The 25,050-nt window shown below is 50.1% G+C and overlaps 2 protein-coding genes across 2 annotated transcripts; both read right to left on the minus strand.

Moving 5' to 3' along the window:
* Positions 1–1,794: 1,794 nt before the first annotated feature.
* Positions 1,795–12,241, minus strand: LOC141958838 (polycystin family receptor for egg jelly-like). Its single transcript, XM_074901785.1, has one exon. It carries the CDS (start codon positions 9,892–9,894, stop codon positions 1,942–1,944), a length of 7,953 nt encoding a protein of 2,650 aa, XP_074757886.1. The 5' UTR covers positions 9,895–12,241; the 3' UTR covers positions 1,795–1,941.
* A 1,573-nt stretch (positions 12,242–13,814) lies between these two features.
* LOC141958841 (polycystin family receptor for egg jelly-like) lies at positions 13,815–24,814 on the minus strand. The gene has a single exon (XM_074901789.1). It carries the CDS (start codon positions 22,428–22,430, stop codon positions 14,490–14,492), a length of 7,941 nt encoding a protein of 2,646 aa, XP_074757890.1. The 5' UTR covers positions 22,431–24,814; the 3' UTR covers positions 13,815–14,489.
* Positions 24,815–25,050: the final 236 nt, after the last annotated feature.

Raw genomic sequence — 25,050 nt, forward strand, 5'->3', positions numbered from 1 at the left:
TTTTCATTACTTTTAAAATGGCTGTCGTGAAAAGCCCCTAAGAACTTTTGGCTTATGAGAGTCCTGGACCACTGTGACTACAAGTTGGTCTTGTTTAAAATAAACAACCCCTCCTCGTGTTTATGTAGAGAGGGATGTCATGCTGTACAGCTCAGCTTGTAACGTGCTGTTTTCCATAGCAATGGGACATGTCATTGCTAATGGTTTGGAGCTGATTGGCACTGGAAGTTCAGTGCGGCTCAACAAGGAGCTGGATGCTGCGATGAGGACGATGATGATACTTTCAAAATCACAGCCACTGACTGAGCGGGAGAAGCTTCATGTAGCGGCATTGGACATGTTTGCCAGGGGGTAAGTCCACTGTCATCCCATTTAAAGGAGTGGGAAGAGTTTTAGCTACCACAGGTGGAAGCAACAGTTGGCAGTAGTGTTGCCTGACATCACAGAATCCCAGAATCGTCTCAGTTGGAAAAGAACTCAAAGCTCCTCCAGCCCAACCATGAACCTCCCCCTGACCGTTCCCAACTCCCCCAGATCCCTCAGCGCTGGCTCAGCCCGACTCTTCAACCCCTCCAGGGATCCCGGGGACTCCCCCCTGCCCTGGGCAGCCCATTCCAACGCCCAAGAGCCCCTTCTGCACAGAAATCCTTCCTCAGAGCCAGCCTGACCCTGCCCTGGGCAGCTTGAGGCCATTCCCTCGGGGCCTGGCGCTGGCTCCTTGGCTCCAGAGACTCATCCCCCCTCTCTGCCCCCTCCTGGCAGGGAGTTGCAGAGGGCCAGGAGGTCTCCCCTCAGCCTCCTCTTCTCCAGACTGAACCCCCCCAGTTCCCCCAGCCGCTCCCCAGCAGACCTGTGCTCCAGACCCTGCCCCAGCTCCGTTGCCCTTCTCTGGCCACGCTCGAGTCATTCAATGGCCTTTTGGGGTGAGGGACCCAAAACTGAACCCACTCATCGAGGGGCGGCCTCACCAGTGCCGAGCCCAGGGCTCAGATCCCTTCCCTGTCCCTGCTGGCCACGCCAGTACTGACACAAGCCAGGATGCCATTGGCCTCCTTGGCCCCCTGGGCACACTGCTGGCTCCTGTTCAGCCGGCTGTCAATCAACCCCCCCAGGTCCCTCTCTGACTGGCAGCTCTCCAGCCACTCCTCCCCAGGCCTGTAGCCCTGCTGGGGGTTGTTGTGGCCCACGGGCAGCCCCCAGCATTTGCCCTCAGTGAAACTCCCCGAGTTGGCCTCAGCCCATTAATCTGGTCTGTCCAGGTCTCTGCAGAGCCTCCCATTAACTGACATCTAGCAAAGCATCGGGGTGAGATGTCAGTGGTTGTTCTTCAATTTTTCTCTCCAAACTGTAAATGCCATGATTAGTTAGGGAGCAGCACCGTAGGAGGGGAAGTGCTCTATTGCCACCCCTAAATATCATTAAGCTCTCCTTGTTTTAAATCCATCCTTGATCCATCGGTGGAATCTATGGTTTAGAACCGGGAAACTCAAATTATTTGACTACAGTAAGGGCCAATATTCTATAACGCAGCCTCGGACCCACAGAAACAAAGCTACCAACACTTGTCTTCTCTCTGTTGTCTCCCTGGGCCAAAGACTCTTTCCCCTGTAGAAGGGGCGATTGCAGTGTCAGAAGTGCTGTAGAGGCTCCCTGTTCCATTCAGTCCGGTGAATTCAGGTGCACTGCAGAAAGCAGGGGCTAAGGATTCACTTTCATTATTTGTCAGACAAACGGGTGAGCGTGCATTTACCTCACCTACTTCTTGGCCAAGGTAAAGAGGAAGCTATCGAATCCCTGAAAGTGAGAACTGAGAATTAGTAAGGGATTGAATGTTAAAAAATTCTTCGAGGTAAATAATTGATTTATGAACAATTTATTTGAACTTTATGTGAGAAGTATTACAGAGTAAAGGTCATCTTGAACACAGAAATCTCTCCTTGCTCATACGACAAGATAAACCCTTTCTTTCCCATTGATTTTTCTGGTTTCGAGCCCTAAATGCTGCTGATGTCTTTTCACAGTCTGCCCGTAAAGTTCACTGTAAAATAGATCAGTCTCACTGGTCTTGGTTGTTTTACAGAGCAGGAGGTAAAATATCCTTCTCAGCCTTTGCAATACAAAAGAAACCACTTGTGCTTCTTCCGATGGTTCTTCATATACGGACTGTTTCACCTCCCCGTAGGTAGACAAAATAACAGCTTGGAAGAGCTTGATCAAGACACAGATCATCACAACCGTGAAAGCAGCCAGGAACAGACCACCAGACAGCCTGTTGGATGGAAATGCCGTATCTCTGGATGCTGAGACACCGTAAGAAATGATGGTCTGAGCTGAGTGCATCATGTTATTGTAATTCCATTCATGCTGCCCAAACATAAGATAGCCAGAAGCTGTAAATGCAAAAAAGTACACTGCTGCCACGAGGGCCATTGAGAAGAGTTTGGGAAGGGCTGCCAGGATCAATCTTTGTGCCAGGTGCACACCATAAAGTAATTGACAATATTTCAGAGTTTTCAAAACTGCAAGAAATGCTAAAAAACCTGCAGTAATCCTTAAAATCTGATCTAAATAAGCAATTGCATGAAAATTGATGAAATCATTCGGGTGAAGTAAGTAAAACTTCACTATATCGTCTCCCACCTTAAACTTTATGATCTTTAAAAAAACAAAGAGGAGGAATGCTGATTTTAAGCCAAAGTTGATTATGTTGGAAAATTTTCTGACATAATCTTTTTTCTCTTGGCCTATGATGAGGAGCTCCTCTGCAATGTAAAGGAAGAGGAGGGCAAGAGCAGTTACAGCCACAAACACCTGAGCTTTAGTTTGCTGATGAAAGATGGGGAGTGCAAAGGAGTGCACCGACAAACTTGGCTTTATCATCCCAAAAGGAGACATTTCAAATATGACTGAGAGGGTGCAAAAGAGGCCTACATCCGAGTTAAACGTAGTCAGTTCAATGATCACAGCCCACGTGTTCTCATCAAGCCAGTTGCTCTGCTGGAGAGTGTCCAGCCTTGTGGTAGAATTAGGTCTTCCTTCTTCAGGGAAAAAGTAAAACACGTATCCTTCTGGGCCGTACGTGTGCAAATCTCCATATAAATAATATGTCCACGGAGTTCTGTTTTGGTGGTAGGTGAACGCTCCGTAGCTGCTGGCATCCTTGGAAACAGACTGGTTGGCAACCTTTGTCCAGGTGCCAGCATAGTCACCTTTCTCTGGGGTGTCACTGCCGTACTTGTGAAGACAGTGGCTTTTGCTGATGACAAAGTTATTGATGAAGCTGTGAGGATGGAAACACTTTTTCTCCGTGTTTTTAGCCCGCACTTGCCTCATCCTAGGCAAACCAATGATTTTGGAGCGGCTCTCGGGAAGAAAGGTTGGCTGAATTTTGTTGTGGATCGAAGGCAAGAAAGTGTCTTTCAGCCACACGTTGATGTGTTCCAGCTGAAGTACCCTGGAGAGGCCCGGAGAGAACTGCTTGTGGATGAATCGGTTGTAGTGGAAAATGTTGGCGTTCTCAGTGGAATAGGCAAAGTGGAATAGCAGCATCAAAAAGACAAGGTGACTGATGAAACCTTTCGTGAAAGTCAATGCCTTGGCCTTGATTTTTGCCCTTTTCCACATGTCTGCAACTTCCTCAGGTTCTAAAGGCTTGTACTCCTTGCTGCTCCTGACTTCAGCAAGTTTTGCGCGCGCCTCTCTTATTTCATCTTTACTCAGCATTTCTTTATCCGACTTAATCTTAGAATAGTCTTTCAGAGTTACCCATGGGACGTTTTCACAGGTTTTCCGATGAAGCGTATGCATAGCTGAGAAGAAAATGGCTTTTAGAATCGAAATGAGAAACACTTTCTCAATAAAGGAGGTTGCAGATGCCAAAAGCCACTCTCTAGAAGTCTGATAGCCGTAAGACAAGCCGTAGGACACGATGAAAAACGATGACAGCCCCGTGACAGCTACAACTAGTGCCCATGAGGTGTAGAAGCAGCACCTCCGAAAAACTAGGTGCAGTCTCTCGGGACAGGGCACGCAGCCAACGCGTAGCGGTTTCCTTTCTTTCTGAAAGTTGCTGCCGCCTTCTGCGTAATTCTTCCGGATGTTGGAATTTGATTGCAGCCTTCTGTGGCAGGCCTCAGCCACTGGACGGGGAGTTTCGGTTGTCGTCTGCATGTCTGTTCCCATTCCATTCGCCTGGCTTTCAGAAACGGTGCAGTTACTCCAGTTTTGGGGAGATCCCTCGCTCCTTGTCTTTCTGGAACATGGCGTGCTCTGTGAGCTGCTGGGACCAGGAAGGTTCTCCAAGGGAGTAATATTCCTCGGTTGTGCTGAAGTTTCCGAAAGGTAGAATTTTTGCTGGCGCTCCTTAAAGTTCTTGGGACTTCCGTCCTGGAGAGGCGAATTTACCTTTGGGTCTGTCTGAGCCACATGACGAGGAGAAGGTTCTTTCCGGGAATACTTGAATAAGGCAGTTAGAATGATTTCCATGGGTATGGTCATCAAAGCGCATTCAATTCCTAGTGCTATTGATCTCAGGTACCTCAAGTGTCCCGTAGAGTCTCTATCCTTGTCAGCGTTAAAGAACATAATGTTAACAAGCAAGTCCAATAACAATACTGCTAAACACAGAGACAACCTCTGCAGCCTGCTGAAAGTGCCAGTGAGAACGTGAGCAAAAATTGAGAACCACGGATGGTTCTCTGTCAGGCTGTCGGCAAGTTTAATCAAAAAATAGTCGATTCTGGGCAGAGGTGTCTCGGGGTTTGTGACGGAAAATGTCCTTTCTAGGAAGCGATCGCCGTGGTCGACAGAAAGCCATTTCCTGCAGATGAAGAACCACGTCGTCCTGGTGGTCACATTCTCAACTTTGGCTCTGCTTAAGAACCAGCTTGGAGATGGGCCCTTGTTATTGTGCCAGACCCTGAAGGAACAAATGTCTCCCAAGTCCTTCTTCGTAGTTAACAGAAAGCAATCGACGCTTCCTTGCTGGAAAGGCAAAAATTGCGGGTGCCGTAAACAATGGACGTCACTTGTGCCATTCCGTCCGATGAGCTGAAGACAGACATCTGCTTTGGTGCCAGCTCCCCAGCGGCTGCCTGTGTGTAAAGTGACCAAAAAGCTCTCTGTATCAAAGGGGTCGTTGTCTGGCAGAACGATAATGTTGTTTTTCCTGTTCCTGTCAGCCCTGTCTTTTCTGACGGCCCAGAAGGACAGAAGAAAGTAGGCAGCAAGAATGAAGAGCACTGTTAAGAGGGTCACTGGGTTTTTAGGTATTTCTGCTATCAGCATTTTTCCCAGGTCGAGCCTGTTGGGGGGAACGAGTACTTTGGCTGCCAGGAACTTGATGTTGAACAGGGACGCGTTTAACGCAGCGTGGACTGACAGATGCCCGCGACTCTGCTTCGTGTTGCAGACACAGTGGACCCTCTGCCAGTTGGTCAAGGAGCCAAGCCTGCACGTGTCTTCTCTCCACAGGCTTTGAATCCCATCCAGGAATAAGCACTGGTCGCTAAAAATGTGTATTTTCACCAGTCTCTGGGTTTGGTACCTCGCGACGTGGGGTGTCAGCAAGACGACGGAGATGTTATAAGTGTCTGTAGCGCTTCCTTGAGCCGTGGCTGTCAGCAGTGACTCTGGGAGACAGATGATATAGGGAGCCTCAATGTTACAGTCAGCGCCAGCTGTCTCGTTCGTGCTTGTGGTTGTTGGCTTGTCGTGAAAAGCCGAGAAGGAGGCTATGGGAGCAGCATCCGTGAGGTTGGCGCCTGTAAATACCAGTACCGTGAAAGTAGCTTTTAATTTTGTCAGGATCTGGATGTAGATGCTCTTGCTATTTCTGCTGACTTCAAACTGAAATCCTCCAGTTGTGTAAGCTCGCGTTTTATCGGGTCCCATTGCTAACGGAAAAGTTGAAGATTCCTTATCTTTCCTAGCAACCACAATTTCTGCTCCTTCAGGCACGATCCCAAGTAGATCCCCGTTAGCCTTGGTCTCTGCCATTTTGAACCCCAAGACCGTCGTTGCGATTTCTGACGTGTAACCTAACCAAGGGAAGGGGTTCTCCTCAAACTCAAAAAGGGCAGTGGAAATCACAGCGTCATGGGACAATCCAGGATAATTTCCTTCGTTCAGTGACGGGTAAAAGCAACTTCTGCAGGTGTTTCTGGCAGAGAAAGCATTTGTAATGTTCCAGGTTTCATCTTTCGTCAGCGTGATATTCCAGTGTTTTGTTTCCATGAGAGTTTCTGTCTCGCCAGGGACTTTGCCCTGGAAGACGATCTCCATTAAGGTTTCCGTGGTGGAGAAGACCTGTTTCACTCCGTCTACGTTGACATTCGTGTGAGGCAGAAGAGCAGCTCTCAGGATGTTGGACAAGCCCCTTAGTATTCCACTGCTTTGAATTTCTGCATCCTCAGACCAGTGGGTCTCGTTCCTCTGTACCTTCAGCGTTGCCGTTAGTTCGGACAGTTTCCTAACGGCGAGGTCTTGCGATCTGACGGTCACTTCGTCAGCTTCCTCTGTGACTTGCGAAAGAGAAGCAACTACTTGGTTGATGTCCATTAGGCTCTCGGCTGAAATATTCAGGAGTGTTTCAATCAGGCTTTCCCGGAACTGAGCCTTAGGGAGCTGGAGAGTTGGTGTGACTTTAATATAGTTTAAGACTGAGGCCGCCACGTAAGCCAAATAACCCGCGCTAAAATAATTTTTAGCCCGGAGATAAGATGTCATCGGCGCGTTAAAGCCGCTCACCGAGGCCAGCAGTTCATGAAACACAGCAGCTGGCGGCCGGCTGTTAACTGGGTTCTCCACGCGGACATATAAATTCACTTGGGTAAACGCCCCAAGGGAATTAGCGACTTGGACGTAAAGCTTCAAGGTGTACTTCTGAGAGGGCACTCCGACTGGGAGAAAAGACGGAGGAGTTCTAGGCTCGTAACCAAAGTACAGAATCGTGCCAAACGTGTTCTCCTCCACAGACGTTATTTTGGTCGTTTGGGGTACGTTGGAAGCTGCGATCACTTTATACGTCAGAGGTAAATTGCTGTCAGAAAATCCACTGCACTGAACAACAAATTTTGTCTGAAAGGCTGTACCCCAGCGTGGGTTGATGGTACAGTTGCCAGCCCTAGGAGGAGCAGTCACCTTAAACGTGTGTCTGTAGACTGAGGCCCTCCCGTCCCAGGTGGTTACTTTTAACTGGAGTACGTAGGATCGATGTGCAGCCTCTGTAAAAGTCAGAGCGTTTATAGACAGGTAAGGCCCAGACCTCCCCGTTGAGGTTCTGGAAGACCAGTCAAAGCTGACTTCTGTCGAGTTGTCTGAAAAAAGAGACCAGTAGTAGGCTGGCTGGCTGGTTGTTCTACAGTTTAGGCATTTTCCAGACAAGATAAATCTCTCCGTTGGAATTAGAGTGCTCCCACAGTTTTCGAGGCATGCCACGTTCAGGAAGAGTGGGGGGCCAGGCTGCACATTTACGGTTTGGTCAGCGTAGCTCCTCCTCGTGTCCTTTTGAATCTCTAGACGGAAGTAGTAGGCGCTGTTTCCTAGGAGGGATTCTGGTGGCACTGCCTGAACGGGGCCTGAGGGTGTTAGCCATTTCAAATCCCTCTGGGCCGGATGGCATCTCTTTCCCGGGCTGACTTGCATGTTTTGGTAGTCGGACACCTCTTTCGTACAGTACCAAGTAAATGTGATTCCCTTTAGTCCTTCCTTCGAGTCAGGATCGTAGGACGCGGAGCCATCGAGAGTCCAATTATCAGAAAAGCCCACTGTGCGGAACGTGCCTCCCGAAATATTTGCCACCAGGTCGTCTCTCTCGATCTGAACGTAAATTTTATCTGTGCCCCTGAGGACCGTTGCGGTCCCAATCGGGGTTATCTCAACAGTGAAATTAAACAGATACAACCCGTAATCCAAAGTAAAACTGGGAACAGTTAAGTGTATCATTTCTACACCATACATCCCAGACGAGTTGACTGGGTTTTTCCAGTCCGGAATAGTTTCTGTGTCCTTAACAGAATAGACTCGCCACAAGGGTTTGTTAATTATACCCACGTTGCAGCGTTGTCGCACGTCGGCAAAGAGGAAAAAAGATGCCCCCTTTTTCCGGCGCAGGACAGAGGTCTGAGGAGCAGGCCTCCGAATGCGCACACTGTGTATGTAACAGGCTTCCTTCCGGCAAGCCACGGGCGCTTCTATGGTTTTTGCGGTGTGGTTGTTGACTGTGACTCTTAAAAGCGCCGGTGTAGGTGCACTTCTGCTACAGTTCACTTTTGCCACAAACCCCGTGTATTTCTCTGGATCGAAGGGTAACGCGGAGCGACGGACAAAACGCGTGGCGTTTCTTACGTGGTCGTTGTACGTGTAGGTGCTGCTCTGGAGAAGGCGGTCTCTTTGCGTTCCAAAAAGCTGCAGGTGGAAGGTCCACTCGCACTGTAGCATGGGATGTTGTGCAGGGATAAACCACACCAGGTAGGTGAAGCCTTGCGCAAAGGAAGGACGGCTGCCGGTGAAGACGTGGACTTCAGGGTCTCTTTCTGCTGGAGTCCTCTTCTGATTCATGTAAAGGTACATATTGAACTTGTACCACTGGAAGGCCACAAACTCTACGGAGAGTACGTAGGAGAGCTCCTTCTGTCGGTAGAAGACGGTGCGCGTGTGAGGGCCATCGGTGGAAATGGAGGTTTCGTCTTCTTCGGTCGTGTAAGGCATTCCGTGGTTGTCCTTGTAAGTGTAAGTGCCGTTCTTGGTCTCCCCTGGGTGAAGGTTGACGTGGACGGGAGGTTCTCTGCCTGCCGTTAGGCTCAGGGTACCGTTGAGTAGCTGTAGCTCTCCCATGGATTCCTTGACCCCCTTTCCATCAACGTGGAAGTAGATGCTGGCCACCACCTTCTCACCCAGGCTCTGAGGTGTGGGAACGGCACAGAAGTTGCTCTGCAGCGTAAAGGAACCGTAGGAACGGAGCCAATCCCCCGTGGCCTGCGTGTCCACCAGTCTGTAGGCCAGTGTCCCTGGGGAAAGGGGCTGAAGCCTCCAGGAGAGGCCGAGGGGCTGCCGAGCAACGCTAAGGAGCATGGAGCTGATGCTGAGGACATGCAGCAAGTCCCGCTCTACCTTGAGAGAGAGATTGAGGCTGATGTGAGGCATCTGCTCGATGCTGACCGAGGCAACGTGGAGCCCGTGGCGCCTGTAGCGCACGCTCAAGCGGTAGCTGTAGTAGGTGGCGCAGGTCTGTCGCAGCTCGACTGTTGGGTAGACGGTGGGCGGCAGCGTGTCTTGGTGCTGGCTGCTGGGAAGGAGGAGGGTAGAGGGGCTGCCTCCCTGGCTGCTGAAGCGGTACTTCCAGCCGGCGCTCTTGAAGCGCGCACACCAGCCCAGCTCCACCGGCTGCCGCGCGGGGATCAGGCGCGTCTGCGGCCAAAGCACGAACAGCCTCATGTCCTGCCCGCACATCTCCACGGTGACGTCGCGGTGGAAGCACTCGGGTGCAGCGCAGGACGCCGACGAGCAGCGCACGGTGAGGAGGATGGAGGCCCCGGGTGGAGGAGCGCTTCCTGGCGGGAGGCCTGTCTGCAGCGTCACCTGGCCCGACCAGCGCGAGGTGTTTGTCACCCACGTCGAGTTCAAGTACCAGAAGCAGCGAGGTGGGGGTGGCGGCCGCCCCTCTTTCCCCTCTGGCTCTGCTCTCATGCCCGGGGCCGGCTGGTAACGCAGGCTCACGGTGCTGTTCCACAGGCACGAGACCCAGCGCTCGCTGTCCCGCCGTTGGGAGACTTGCCCGTGCGGGCCCCAGCAGGTGACTCGCAGGGGTGGTGGCCAGAGACGGGGCACGGGGGCCGCCCAGCCCCAGGACCAGCTGCCCAGCACCAGAAAGACGAGAAGACGGAGCAGTCTCATTGCGGTGCGAGGTGAAGGAGGGAGGGCAGCTACCGGGGTGCACCTGTTGGTGGTGTAAAAGGAACAAGCTTTAGAAAACCCTTTTCTCTTAGGACGTTATTCTTAGCAGCAATAATTAATAAACAGATCCTGGTTTATAGGTTTAATTAAAGAGCACAGGTGCTCTAGGAACAGTATTGACAGTTTCAGCAACTTAGAAAAGCTAGGTAATGAAAAGCTAGACAGAGAATAAGTATCTGTTAAACAGAACGTTTTGAGTCTTTTCTCAGAAGTCTACAAGTGAATTTTCATGAGGGTTGTTCAGAACATGAGTAACGACGATGACCAAAGACTGCATCAGTGAACAGTGGTGTCCCAACTGCAATTGGAAGAGCACGATAAGACCTAGCCGAAAGTGTGGAATACAATGGACTTTTGAAATTGGTGATGAATTAAGAGCTGAAAGTTCCTGGAAAGTCACCAAAGACTCTTTGTAGTGTATGTTATATCCTCTAGAGAGAGGGCGCTGTTTGTTAGCTGTTGCCACTCCCAGAGGTGGTGGCCCAGGTCTGACTTGTCTCTAAAGCAAGCCTAGAGATACCCACAGTCTGGTGAAACCCTTTAACAGAACTGGCGACCCAGATGGGACTCGAGGAGACAAGAGGGAAGAGTCAGATATTCCTCTGGACAAAGCCGTTACCAATACTCAGATTGCCGGCAAGGCAATAAGAGGTGAGTCCACCTAAGAGACTTGGGCACGGGTAATTCCAGACAGGATTATACTGGGAAACTCTCGTGTTTAAATTTGCAAAGAGAGAGATAAAAGAAATCTATAGAAGATGGGGCCAGTACTCAGTGCTGAAAGGGGGACGCCCTTGTTCAAGGCTGAGAACCCAAGTATCTGGCCTTGTTAGAAACTCCCTTGGTTTCCCCCCTGAGCCCTGGCCAGGCTTTGGGTGGAATCCAACAGGAGAATGAAACCAGAAATTTTCTGCTCAAAACAAAGGTGCCAGCTATTCCGGCCTGTCGATCTCTGGTACGTACGGCTGGACCCGCTCGCATCGACTCTGGAAGCCTCACCTCTGGGTGGAAGCACCGCGCAGGATTTCCCGCTTGCCGGGACAGGTTCTCCAAATCCTCGCTGCAACCGGGGCTGCCCAGCGTCTGCGGATCTGGGTGATAGTAAAGTTTGCAAGTGGTGAGGGATCTTTCTTAATCACTATTCTCTCTCTCATGTAGTAATGATTTGGTGCATTACCCTGTATTTTCCTATTTGTTGCTTTGGGTGCACTATTCTGCCTTTCCTTACTGCCTGTCTACACTGTGACATGATTTGGTTATCACCAGTAAAATCCGCCTACTCTTTTCCCTCTGGTGTCTGAGTTTAATTGGTATCCTTCATCAGCAAAACATCATCTTCTCTGGAAACTGAAAGAACAATGGGACCCGCTGGCATCAAGGTAGATGAGCACGGTCAGATTTCTGCAAAGGTAAACGGTCTCATTGTGGATAAGAAATTGGTTTGGGTTAAATTTGCGATCTCTCCCAATTCCCCTACTTGCCTTTTGGGCCTGTACTGGATTTTGAAGTTCCCCAGATTTCCAGTGATAGTACAGGGACTAGTAGGGGAAGAGATAAACTATTTATCTACCCCTCGACGAGAACTTTGGCAGGAATTTGGTACGTTTATCTCCTTGGCTCCAACAGGGATTCAACTGATTTTAATGGGCTCAAAAATAATGGAATTGAGAGGTCAAAACCAAAATGATTTGAATGATATCCAATTTGAATGGGCTGCAATTCCCAGAGAACTTTCAAGTCCATTGGGAGCTGAAGTGGGATTGTTAAAATCGGCTGAGCCAATTGTGATAAAAACAAAAGGAGGGACTCCTCCTTCAATTTGGCAATATCCAATGATAAATGAGGCTGTTCCCAGCAGAAAAAAATCGAATTGTACATTTTTTAGAAAAAAGCCTTTTGAAGGAATGTCTTAGTCCTTATAGGGCTTCAATCTGACCTGTTCGTAAAAGCAGATAAAGATGGAGATCTTGGATATAGATTTGTTCAAGACTTACGAGCTGTAAATGAACATGTAATTGCTTCACATCCTGTGGTACCAGATCCTGGTCTGGTTTTAAGGCAGATTCCAGTCTGGGCACAGTATTTCACGGTGCTTGATCTTACAGGAGCTTTCTTTAGCATTCCAGTTGCGGAAGAAAGCCAATCAATCTTTGCCCTCCCGTGGCAAGGGAAGCAGTTAACTTGGACTCAGTTACCACAAGGATTTACTAGTTCTCTGACAATATGTTCTCAAATTTTGTGAAATTATTTGCAAGATTTGTTTTTTCCAAATAAGTCTGTTTTGATACCATACGTTGCTATATATGCTGTATAGAGAGGGTGCTGTTTGTTAGCTGTTGCCACTCCCAGAGGTGGAGGCCCAACTCTGAGTTGTTACTCAAGCAAGCCTCGAGCGACCCAGTCTGGTGAAATCCTGTCAGAGGCGGGCGGCAGCTGGCGTGTCCCCGCCACAAGGACTCGTCACCCTCGGCCCCAGCACAGCGGGAAGAAAGGCATTTAACCTCAGAAACAGCGCCGGAGGGGATGTACCTGAAGACACAGGAACAACTTCTTTGCAGGCGATAATCTGCGTAAATCGTGTCTGCCGTCGGGGCTGCGTTCCCCTCGGTGGCAGAGCAGCGCAGAGTAACGCGGGGTAAGAGTGGGTAATGCGCGGTAACGTGGAGTAACACAGGGTAAGAGTGGGTAACGCGTGGTAACGCGGAGTAACTCAGGGCAGTTCTGGGTGACAATGGGTAATGAGTGGTAACCCGGGCAACGCGGGGTCATGTGATGTCACAGTGGGTAATGCGGGGCAACGCGTGGGTGAGCGTGGTGTTCTGGTGGCCCCGCCCACTGCTGGACTGACCACACCCACTCATTCTGTCCATGCCCCTGCCCATTGTCTTTTTAGTCACGCCCACTCTCTACTTGGCTCCGCCCACCACGGGGAGGGGGGGGGTGTTCCGCCCCCCGTCTCTCCACCTGCAGCAGCGGTTGGTGCGGAGCCACCGGCCGAGGGCAGCGGGGCAGCTGTGGGGGATCACAGAACCACAGAATCGTCCAGGTTGGAAAAGCCCTTGCAGCTCCTCCAGCCCCACCATGACCCTCCCCCTGACCGTTCCCAACTCCCCCAGATCCCTCAGCGCTGGCTCAGCCCGACTCTTCAACCCCTCCAGGGATCCCGGGGACTCCCCCCTGCCCTGGGCAGCCCATTCCAACACCCAACAGCCCCTTCTGCACAGAAATCCTTCCTCAGAGCCAGCCTGACCCTGCCCTGGGCAGCTTGAGGCCATTCCCTCGGGGCCTGGCGCTGGCTCCTTGGCTCCAGAGACTCATCCCCCCTCTCTGCCCCCTCCTGGCAGGGAGTTGCAGAGGGCCAGGAGGTCTCCCCTCAGCCTCCTCTTCTCCAGACTGAACCCCCCCAGTTCCCCCAGCCGCTCCCCAGCAGACCTGTGCTCCAGACCCTGCCCCAGCTCCGTTGCCCTTCTCTGGCCACGCTCGAGTCATTCAATGGCCTTTTGGGGTGAGGGACCCAAAACTGAACCCACTCATCGAGGGGCGGCCTCACCAGTGCCGAGCCCAGGGCTCAGATCCCTTCCCTGTCCCTGCTGGCCACGCCAGTGCTGACACAAGCCAGGATGCCATTGGCCTCCTTGGCCCCCTGGGCACACTGCTGGCTCCTGTTCAGCCGGCTGTCAATCAACCCCCCCAGGTCCCTCTCTGAGTGGCAGCTCTCCAGCCACTCCTCCCCAGGCCTGTAGCCCTGCTGGGGGTTGTTGTGGCCCACGGGCAGCCCCCAGCATTTGCCCTCAGTGAAACTCCCCGAGTTGGCCTCAGCCCATTAATCTGGTCTGTCCAGGTCTCTGCAGAGCCTCCCATTAACTGACATCTAGCAAAGCATCGGGGTGAGATGTCAGTGGTTGTTCTTCAATTTTTCTCTCCAAACTGTAAATGCCATGATTAGTTAGGGAGCAGCACCGTAGGAGGGGAAGTGCTCTATTGCCACCCCTAAATATCATTAAGCTCTCCTTGTTTTAAATCCATCCTTGATCCATCGGTGGAATCTATGGTTTAGAACCGGGAAACTCAAATTATTTGACTACAGTAAGGGCCAATATTCTATAACGCAGCCTCGGACCCACAGAAACAAAGCTACCAACACTTGTCTTCTCTCTGTTGTCTCCCTGGGCCAAAGACTCTTTCCCCTGTAGAAGGGGCGATTGCAGTGTCAGAAGTGCTGTAGAGGCTCCCTGTTCCATTCAGTCCGATGAATTCAGGTGCACTGCAGAAAGCAGGGGCTAAGGATTCACTTTCATTATTTGTCAGACAAACGGGTGAGCGTGCATTTACCTCACCTACTTCTTGGCCAAGGTAAAGAGGAAGCTATCGAATCCCTGAAAGTGAGAACTGAGAATTAGTAAGGGATTGAATGTTAAAAAATTCTTCGAGGTAAATAATTGATTTATGAACAATTTATTTGAACTTTATGTGAGAAGTATTACAGAGTAAAGGTCATCTTGAACACAGAAATCTCTCCTTGCTCATACGACAAGCTAAACCCTTTCTTTCCCATTGATTTTTCTGGTTTCGAGCCCTAAATGCTGCTGATGTCTTTTCACAGTCTGCCCGTAAAGTTCACTGTAAAATAGATCAGTCTCACTGGTCTTGGTTGTTTTACAGAGCAGGAGGTAAAATATCCCTCTCAGCCTTTGCAATACAAAAGAAACCACTTGTGCTTCTTCCGATGGTTCTTCATATACGGACTGTTTCACCTCCCCATAGGTAGACAAAATAACAGCCTGGAAGAGCTTGATCAAGACACAGATCATCACAACCGTGAAAGCAGCCAGGAACAGACCACCAGACAGCCTGTTGGATGGAAATGCCGTATCTCTGGATGCTGAGACACCGTAAGAAATGATGGTCTGAGCTGAGTGAATCATGTTATTGTAATTCCATTCATGCTGCCCAAACATAAGGTAGCCAGAAGCTGTAAATGCAAAAAAGTACACTGCTGCCACGAGGGCCATTGAGAAGAGTTTGGGAAGGGCTGCCAGGATCAATCTTTGTGCCAGGTGCACACCATAAAGTAATTGACAATATTTCAGAGTTTTCAAAACTGCAAGAAATGCTAAAAAACCTGCAGTAATCCTTAAAATCTGATCTAAATAAGCAATTGCATGAAAATTGATGAAATCATTCGGGTGAAGTAAGTAAAACTTCACTATATCGTCTCCCGCCTTAAACTTTAAGATCTTTAAAAAAACAAAGAGGAGGAATGCTGATTTTAAGCCAAAGTTGATTATGTTGGAAAATTTTCTGACATAATCTTTTTTCTCTTGGCCTATGATGAGGAGCTCCTCTGCAATGTAAAGGAAGAGGAGGGCAAGAGCAGTTACAGCCACAAACACCTGAGCTTTAGTTTGCTGATGAAAGATGGGGAGTGCAAAGGAGTGCACCGACAAACTTGGCTTTATCATCCCAAAAGGAGACATTTCAAATATGACTGAGAGGGTGCAAAAGAGGCCTACATCCGAGTTAAACGTAGTCAGTTCAATGATCACAGCCCACGTGTTCTCATCAAGCCAGTTGCTCTGCTGGAGAGTGTCCAGCCTTGTGGTAGAATTAGGTCTTCCTTCTTCAGGGAAAAAGTAAAACACGTATCCTTCTGGGCCGTACGTGTGCAAATCTCCATATAAATAATATGTCCACGGAGTTCTGTTTTGGTGGTAGGTGAACGCTCCGTAGCTGCTGGCATCCTTGGAAACAGACTGGTTGGCAACCTTTGTCCAGGTGCCAGCATAGTCACCTTTCTCTGGGGTGTCACTGCCGTATTTGTGAAGACAGTGGCTTTTGCTGATGACAAAGTTATTGATGAAGCTGTGAGGATGGAAACACTTTTTCTCCGTGTTTTTAGCCCGCACTTGCCTCATCCTAGGCAAACCAATGATTTTGGAGCGGCTCTCGGGAAGAAAGGTTGGCTGAATTTTGTTGTGGATCGAAGGCAAGAAAGTGTCTTTCAGCCACACGTTGATGTGTTCCAGCTGAAGTACCCTGGAGAGGCCCGGAGAGAACTGCTTGTGGATGAATCGGTTGTAGTGGAAAATGTTGGCGTTCTCAGTGGAATAGACAAAGTGGAATAGCAGCATCAAAAAGACAAGGTGACTGATGAAACCTTTCGTGAAAGTCAATGCCTTGGCCTTGATTTTTGCCCTTTTCCACATGTCTGCAACTTCCTCAGGTTCTAAAGGCTTGTACTCCTTGCTGCTCCTGACTTCAGCAAGTTTTGCGCGCGCCTCTCTTATTTCATCTTTACTCAGCATTTCTTTATCCGACTTAATCTTAGAATAGTCTTTCAGAGTTACCCATGGGACGTTTTCACAGGTTTTCCGATGAAGCGTATGCATAGCTGAGAAGAAAATGGCTTTTAGAATCGAAATGAGAAACACTTTCTCAATAAAGGAGGTTGCAGATGCCAAAAGCCACTCTCTAGAAGTCTGATAGCCGTAAGACAAGCCGTAGGACACGATGAAAAACGATGACAGCCCCGTGACAGCTACAACTAGTGCCCATGAGGTGTAGAAGCAGCACCTCCGAAAAACTAGGTGCAGTCTCTCGGGACAGGGCACGCAGCCAACGCGTAGCGGTTTCCTTTCTTTCTGAAAGTTGCTGCCTTCTTCTGCGTAATTCTTCCGGATGTTGGAATTTGATTGCAGCCTTCTGTGGCAGGCCTCAGCCACTGGACGGGGAGTTTCGGTTGTCGTCTGCATGTCTGTTCCCATTCCATTCGCCTGGCTTTCAGAAACGGTGCAGTTACTCCAGTTTCGGGGAGATCCCTCGCTCCTTGTCTTTCTGGAACATGGCGTGCTCTGTGAGCTGCTGGGACCAGGAAGGTTCTCCAAGGGAGTAATATTCCTCGGTTGTGCTGAAGTTTCCGAAAGGTAGAATTTTTGCTGGCGCTCCTTAAAGTTCTTGGGACTTCCGTCCTGGAGAGGCGAATTTACCTTTGGGTCTGTCTGAGCCACATGACGAGGAGAAGGTTCTTTCCGGGAATACTTGAATAAGGCAGTTAGAATGATTTCCATGGGTATGGTCATCAAAGCGCATTCAATTCCTAGTGCTATTGATCTCAGGTACCTCAAGTGTCCCGTAGAGTCTCTATCCTTGTCAGCGTTAAAGAACATAATGTTAACAAGCAAGTCCAATAACAATACTGCTAAACACAGAGACAACCTCTGCAGCCTGCTGAAAGTGCCAGTGAGAACGTGAGCAAAAATTGAGAACCACGGATGGTTCTCTGTCAGGCTGTCGGCAAGTTTAATCAAAAAATAGTCGATTCTGGGCAGAGGTGTCTCGGGGTTTGTGACGGAAAATGTCCTTTCTAGGAAGCGATCGCCGTGGTCGACAGAAAGCCATTTCCTGCAGATGAAGAACCACGTCGTCCTGGTGGTCACATTCTCAACTTTGGCTCTGCTTAAGAACCAGCTTGGAGATGGGCCCTTGTTATTGTGCCAGACCCTGAAGGAACAAATGTCTCCCAAGTCCTTCTTCGTAGTTAACAGAAAGCAATCGACGCTTCCTTGCTGGAAAGGCAAAAATTGCGGGTGCCGTAAACAATGGACGTCACTGGTGCCATTCCGTCCGATGAGCTGAAGACAGACATCTGCTTTGGTGCCAGCTCCCCAGCGGCTGCCTGTGTGTAAAGTGACCAAAAAGCTCTCTGTATCAAAGGGGTCGTTGTCTGGCAGAACGATAATGTTGTTTTTCCTGTTCCTGTCAGCCCTGTCTTTTCTGACGGCCCAGAAGGACAGAAGAAAGTAGGCAGCAAAAATGAAGAGCACTGTTAAGAGGGTCACTGGGTTTTTAGGTATTTCTGCTATCAGCATTTTTCCCAGGTCGAGCCTGTTGGGGGGAACGAGTACTTTGGCTGCCAGGAACTTGATGTTGAACAGGGACGCGTTTAACGCAGCGTGGACTGACAGATGCCCGCGACTCTGCTTCATGTTGCAGACACAGTGGACCCTCTGCCAGTTGGTCAAGGAGCCAAGCCTGCACGTGTCTTCTCTCCACAGGCTTTGAATCCCATCCAGGAATAAGCACTGGTCGCTAAAAATGTGTATTTTCACCAGTCTCTGGGTTTGGTACCTCGCGACGTGGGGTGTCAGCAAGACGACGGAGATGTTATAAGTGTCTGTAGCGCTTCCTTGAGCCGTGGCTGTCAGCAGTGACTCTGGGAGACAGATGATATAGGGAGCCTCAATGTTACAGTCAGCGCCAGCTGTCTCGTTCGTGCTTGTGGTTGTTGGCTTGTCGTGAAAAGCCGAGAAGGAGGCTATGGGAGCAGCATCCGTGAGGTTGGCGCCTGTAAATACCAGTACCGTGAAAGTAGCTTTTAATTTTGTCAGGATCTGGATGTAGATGCTCTTGCTATTTCTGCTGACTTCAAACTGAAATCCTCCAGTTGTGTAAGCTCGCGTTTTATCGGGTCCCATTGCTAACGGAAAAGTTGAAGATTCCTTATCTTTCCTAGCAACCACAATTTCTGCTCCTTCAGGCACGATCCCAAGTAGATCCCCGTTAGCCTTGGTCTCTGCCATTTTGAACCCCAAGACCGTCGTTGCGATTTCTGACGTGTAACCTAACCAAGGGAAGGGGTTCTCCTCAAACTCAAAAAGGGCAGTGGAAATCACAGCGTCATGGGACAATCCAGGATAATTTCCTTCGTTCAGTGACGGGTAAAAGCAACTTCTGCAGGTGTTTCTGGCAGAGAAAGCATTTGTAATGTTCCAGGTTTCATCTTTCGTCAGCGTGATATTCCAGTGTTTTGTTTCCATGAGAGTTTCTGTCTCGCCAGGGACTTTGCCCTGGAAGACGATCTCCATTAAGGTTTCCGTGGTGGAGAAGACCTGTTTCACTCCGTCTACGTTGACATTCGTGTGAGGCAGAAGAGCAGCTCTCAGGATGTTGGACAAGCCCCTTAGTATTCCACTGCTTTGAATTTCTGCATCCTCAGACCAGTGGGTCTCGTTCCTCTGTACCTTCAGCGTTGCCGTTAGTTCGGACAGTTTCCTAACGGCGAGGTCTTGCGATCTGACGGTCACTTCGTCAGCTTCCTCTGTGACTTGCGAAAGAGAAGCAACTACTTGGTTGATGTCCATTAGGCTCTCGGCTGAAATATTCAGGAGTGTTTCAATCAGGCTTTCCCGGAACTGAGCCTTAGGGAGCTGGAGAGTTGGTGTGACTTTAATATAGTTTAAGACTGAGGCCGCCACGTAAGCCAAATAACCCGCGCTAAAATAATTTTTAGCCCGGAGATAAGATGTCATCGGCGCGTTAAAGCCGCTCACCGAGGCCAGCAGTTCATGAAACACAGCAGCTGGCGGCCGGCTGTTAACTGGGTTCTCCACGCGGACATATAAATTCACTTGGGTAAACGCCCCAAGGGAATTAGCGACTTGGACGTAAAGCTTCAAGGTGTACTTCTGAGAGGGCACTCCGACTGGGAGAAAAGACGGAGGAGTTCTAGGCTCGTAACCAAAGTACAGAATCGTGCCAAACGTGTTCTCCTCCACAGACGTTATTTTGGTCGTTTGGGGTACGTTGGAAGCTGCGATCACTTTATACGTCAGAGGTAAATTGCTGTCAGAAAATCCACTGCACTGAACAACAAATTTTGTCTGAAAGGCTGTACCCCAGCGTGGGTTGATGGTACAGTTGCCAGCCCTAGGAGGAGCAGTCACCTTAAACGTGTGTCTGTAGACTGAGGCCCTCCCGTCCCAGGTGGTTACTTTTAACTGGAGTACGTAGGATCGATGTGCAGCCTCTGTAAAAGTCAGAGCGTTTATAGACAGGTAAGGCCCAGACCTCCCCGTTGAGGTTCTGGAAGACCAGTCAAAGCTGACTTCTGTCGAGTTGTCTGAAAAAAGAGACCAGTAGTAGGCTGGCTGGCTGGTTGTTCTACAGTTTAGGCATTTTCCAGACAAGATAAATCTCTCCGTTGGAATTAGAGTGCTCCCACAGTTTTCGAGGCATGCCACGTTCAGGAAGAGTGGGGGGCCAGGCTGCACATTTACGGTTTGGTCAGCGTAGCTCCTCCTCGTGTCCTTTTGAATCTCTAGACGGAAGTAGTAGGCGCTGTTTCCTAGGAGGGATTCTGGTGGCACTGCCTGAACGGGGCCTGAGGGTGTTAGCCATTTCAAATCCCTCTGGGCCGGATGGCATCTCTTTCCCGGGCTGACTTGCATGTTTTGGTAGTCGGACACCTCTTTCGTACAGTACCAAGTAAATGTGATTCCCTTTAGTCCTTCCTTCGAGTCAGGATCGTAGGACGCGGAGCCATCGAGAGTCCAATTATCAGAAAAGCCCACTGTGCGGAACGTGCCTCCCGAAATATTTGCCACCAGGTCGTCTCTCTCGATCTGAACGTAAATTTTATCTGTGCCCCTGAGGACCGTTGCGGTCCCAATCGGGGTTATCTCAACAGTGAAATTAAACAGATACAACCCGTAATCCAAAGTAAAACTGGGAACAGTTAAGTGTATCATTTCTACACCATACATCCCAGAAGAGTTGACTGGGTTTTTCCAGTCCGGAATAGTTTCTGTGTCCTTAACAGAATAGACTCGCCACAAGGGTTTGTTAATTATACCCACGTTGCAGCGTTGTCGCACGTCGGCAAAGAGGAAAAAAGATGCCCCCTTTTTCCGGCGCAGGACAGAGGTCTGAGGAGCAGGCCTCCGAATGCGCACACTGTGTATGTAACAGGCTTCCTTCCGGCAAGCCACGGGCGCTTCTATGGTTTTTGCGGTGTGGTTGTTGACTGTGACTCTTAAAAGCGCCGGTGTAGGTGCACTTCTGCTACAGTTCACTTTTGCCACAAACCCCGTGTATTTCTCTGGATCGAAGGGTAACGCGGAGCGACGGACAAAACGCGTGGCGTTTCTTACGTGGTCGTTGTACGTGTAGGTGCTGCTCTGGAGAAGGCGGTCTCTTTGCGTTCCAAAAAGCTGCAGGTGGAAGGTCCACTCGCACTGTAGCATCGGATGTTGTGCAGGGATAAACCACACCAGGTAGGTGAAGCCTTGCGCAAAGGAAGGACGGCTGCCGGTGAAGACGTGGACTTCAGGGTCTCTTTCTGCTGGAGTCCTCTTCTGATTCATGTAAAGGTACATATTGAACTTGTACCACTGGAAGGCCACAAACTCTACGGAGAGTACGTAGGAGAGCTCCTTCTGTCGGTAGAAGACGGTGCGCGTGTGAGGGCCATCGGTGGAAATGGAGGTTTCGTCTTCTTCGGTCGTGTAAGGCATTCCGTGGTTGTCCTTGTAAGTGTAAGTGCCGTTCTTGGTCTCCCCTGGGTGAAGGTTGACGTGGACGGGAGGTTCTCTGCCTGCCGTTAGGCTCAGGGTACCGTTGAGTAGCTGTAGCTCTCCCATGGATTCCTTGACCCCCTTTCCATCAACGTGGAAGTAGATGCTGGCCACCACCTTCTCACCCAGGCTCTGAGGTGTGGGAACGGCACAGAAGTTGCTCTGCAGCGTAAAGGAACCGTAGGAACGGAGCCAATCCCCCGTGGCCTGCGTGTCCACCAGTCTGTAGGCCAGTGTCCCTGGGGAAAGGGGCTGAAGCCTCCAGGAGAGGCCGAGGGGCTGCCGAGCAACGCTAAGGAGCATGGAGCTGATGCTGAGGACATGCAGCAAGTCCCGCTCTACCTTGAGAGAGAGATTGAGGCTGATGTGAGGCATCTGCTCGATGCTGACCGAGGCAACGTGGAGCCCGTGGCGCCTGTAGCGCACGCTCAAGCGGTAGCTGTAGTAGGTGGCGCAGGTCTGTCGCAGCTCGACTGTTGGGTAGACGGTGGGCGGCAGCGTGTCTTGGTGCTGGCTGCTGGGAAGGAGGAGGGTAGAGGGGCTGCCTCCCTGGCTGCTGAAGCGGTACTTCCAGCCGGCGCTCTTGAAGCGCGCACACCAGCCCAGCTCCACCGGCTGCCGCGCGGGGATCAGGCGCGTCTGCGGCCAAAGCACGAACAGCCTCATGTCCTGCCCGCACATCTCCACGGTGACGTCGCGGTGGAAGCACTCGGGTGCAGCGCAGGACGCCGACGAGCAGCGCACGGTGAGGAGGATGGAGGCCCCGGGTGGAGGAGCGCTTCCTGGCGGGAGGCCTGTCTGCAGCGTCACCTGGCCCGACCAGCGCGAGGTGTTTGTCACCCACGTCGAGTTCAAGTACCAGAAGCAGCGAGGTGGGGGTGGCGGCCGCCCCTCTTTCCCCTCTGGCTCTGCTCTCATGCCCGGGGCCGGCTGGTAACGCAGGCTCACGGTGCTGTTCCACAGGCACGAGACCCAGCGCTCGCTGTCCCGCCGTTGGGAGACTTGCCCGTGCGGGCCCCAGCAGGTGACTCGCAGGGGTGGTGGCCAGAGACGGGGCACGGGGGCCGCCCAGCCCCAGGACCAGCTGCCCAGCACCAGAAAGACGAGAAGACGGAGCAGTCTCATTGCGGTGCGAGGTGAAGGAGGGAGGGCAGCTACCGGGGTGCACCTGTTGGTGGTGTAAAAGGAACAAGCTTTAGAAAACCCTTTTCTCTTAGGACGTTATTCTTAGCAGCAATAATTAATAAACAGATCCTGGTTTATAGGTTTAATTAAAGAGCACAGGTGCTCTAGGAACAGTATTGACAGTTTCAGCAACTTAGAAAAGCTAGGTAATGAAAAGCTAGACAGAGAATAAGTATCTGTTAAACAGAACGTTTTGAGTCTTTTCTCAGAAGTCTACAAGTGAATTTTCATGAGGGTTGTTCAGAACATGAGTAACGACGATGACCAAAGACTGCATCAGTGAACAGTGGTGTCCCAACTGCAATTGGAAGAGCACGATAAGACCTAGCCGAAAGTGTGGAATACAATGGACTTTTGAAATTGGTGATGAATTAAGAGCTGAAAGTTCCTGGAAAGTCACCAAAGACTCTTTGTAGTGTATGTTATATCCTCTAGAGAGAGGGCGCTGTTTGTTAGCTGTTGCCACTCCCAGAGGTGGTGGCCCAGGTCTGACTTGTCTCTAAAGCAAGCCTAGAGATACCCACAGTCTGGTGAAACCCTTTAACAGAACTGGCGACCCAGATGGGACTCGAGGAGACAAGAGGGAAGAGTCAGATATTCCTCTGGACAAAGCCGTTACCAATACTCAGATTGCCGGCAAGGCAATAAGAGGTGAGTCCACCTAAGAGACTTGGGCACGGGTAATTCCAGACAGGATTATACTGGGAAACTCTCGTGTTTAAATTTGCAAAGAGAGAGATAAAAGAAATCTATAGAAGATGGGGCCAGTACTCAGTGCTGAAAGGGGGACGCCCTTGTTCAAGGCTGAGAACCCAAGTATCTGGCCTTGTTAGAAACTCCCTTGGTTTCCCCCCTGAGCCCTGGCCAGGCTTTGGGTGGAATCCAACAGGAGAATGAAACCAGAAATTTTCCGCTCAAAACAAAGGTGCCAGCTATTCCGGCCTGTCGATCTCTGGTACGTAAGGCTGGACCCGCTCGCATCGACTCTGGAAGCCTCACCTCTGGGTGGAAGCACCGCGCAGGATTTCCCGCTTGCCGGGACAGGTTCTCCAAATCCTCGCTGCAACCGGGGCTGCCCAGCGTCTGCGGATCTGGGTGATAGTAAAGTTTGCAAGTGGTGAGGGATCTTTCTTAATCACTATTCTCTCTCTCATGTAGTAATGATTTGGTGCATTACCCTGTATTTTCCTATTTGTTGCTTTGGGTGCACTATTCTGCCTTTCCTTACTGCCTGTCTACACTGTGACATGATTTGGTTATCACCAGTAAAATCCGCCTACTCTTTTCCCTCTGGTGTCTGAGTTTAATTGGTATCCTTCATCAGCAAAACATCATCTTCTCTGGAAACTGAAAGAACAATGGGACCCGCTGGCATCAAGGTAGATGAGCACGGTCAGATTTCTGCAAAGGTAAACGGTCTCATTGTGGATAAGAAATTGGTTTGGGTTAAATTTGCGATCTCTCCCAATTCCCCTACTTGCCTTTTGGGCCTGTACTGGATTTTGAAGTTCCCCAGATTTCCAGTGATAGTACAGGGACTAGTAGGGGAAGAGATAAACTATTTATCTACCCCTCGACGAGAACTTTGGCAGGAATTTGGTACGTTTATCTCCTTGGCTCCAACAGGGATTCAACTGATTTTAATGGGCTCAAAAATAATGGAATTGAGAGGTCAAAACCAAAATGATTTGAATGATATCCAATTTGAATGGGCTGCAATTCCCAGAGAACTTTCAAGTCCATTGGGAGCTGAAGTGGGATTGTTAAAATCGGCTGAGCCAATTGTGATAAAAACAAAAGGAGGGACTCCTCCTTCAATTTGGCAATATCCAATGATAAATGAGGCTGTTCCCAGCAGAAAAAAATCGAATTGTACATTTTTTAGAAAAAAGCCTTTTGAAGGAATGTCTTAGTCCTTATAGGGCTTCAATCTGACCTGTTCGTAAAAGCAGATAAAGATGGAGATCTTGGATATAGATTTGTTCAAGACTTACGAGCTGTAAATGAACATGTAATTGCTTCACATCCTGTGGTACCAGATCCTGGTCTGGTTTTAAGGCAGATTCCAGTCTGGGCACAGTATTTCACGGTGCTTGATCTTACAGGAGCTTTCTTTAGCATTCCAGTTGCGGAAGAAAGCCAATCAATCTTTGCCCTCCCGTGGCAAGGGAAGCAGTTAACTTGGACTCAGTTACCACAAGGATTTACTAGTTCTCTGACAATATGTTCTCAAATTTTGTGAAATTATTTGCAAGATTTGTTTTTTCCAAATAAGTCTGTTTTGATACCATACGTTGCTATATATGCTGTATAGAGAGGGCGCTGTTTGTTAGCTGTTGCCACTCCCAGAGGTGGAGGCCCAACTCTGAGTTGTTACTCAAGCAAGCCTCGAGCGACCCAGTCTGGTGAAATCCTGTCAGAGGCGGGCGGCAGCTGGCGTGTCCCCGCCACAAGGACTCGTCACCCTCGGCCCCAGCACAGCGGGAAGAAAGGCATTTAACCTCAGAAACAGCGCCGGAGGGGATGTACCTGAAGACACAGGAACAACTTCTTTGCAGGC

The sequence above is a fragment of the Athene noctua genome, chromosome 3, assembly GCF_965140245.1.
Source record: "Athene noctua chromosome 3, bAthNoc1.hap1.1, whole genome shotgun sequence".
In the NCBI taxonomy this organism is placed as follows: domain Eukaryota; kingdom Metazoa; phylum Chordata; class Aves; order Strigiformes; family Strigidae; genus Athene; species Athene noctua.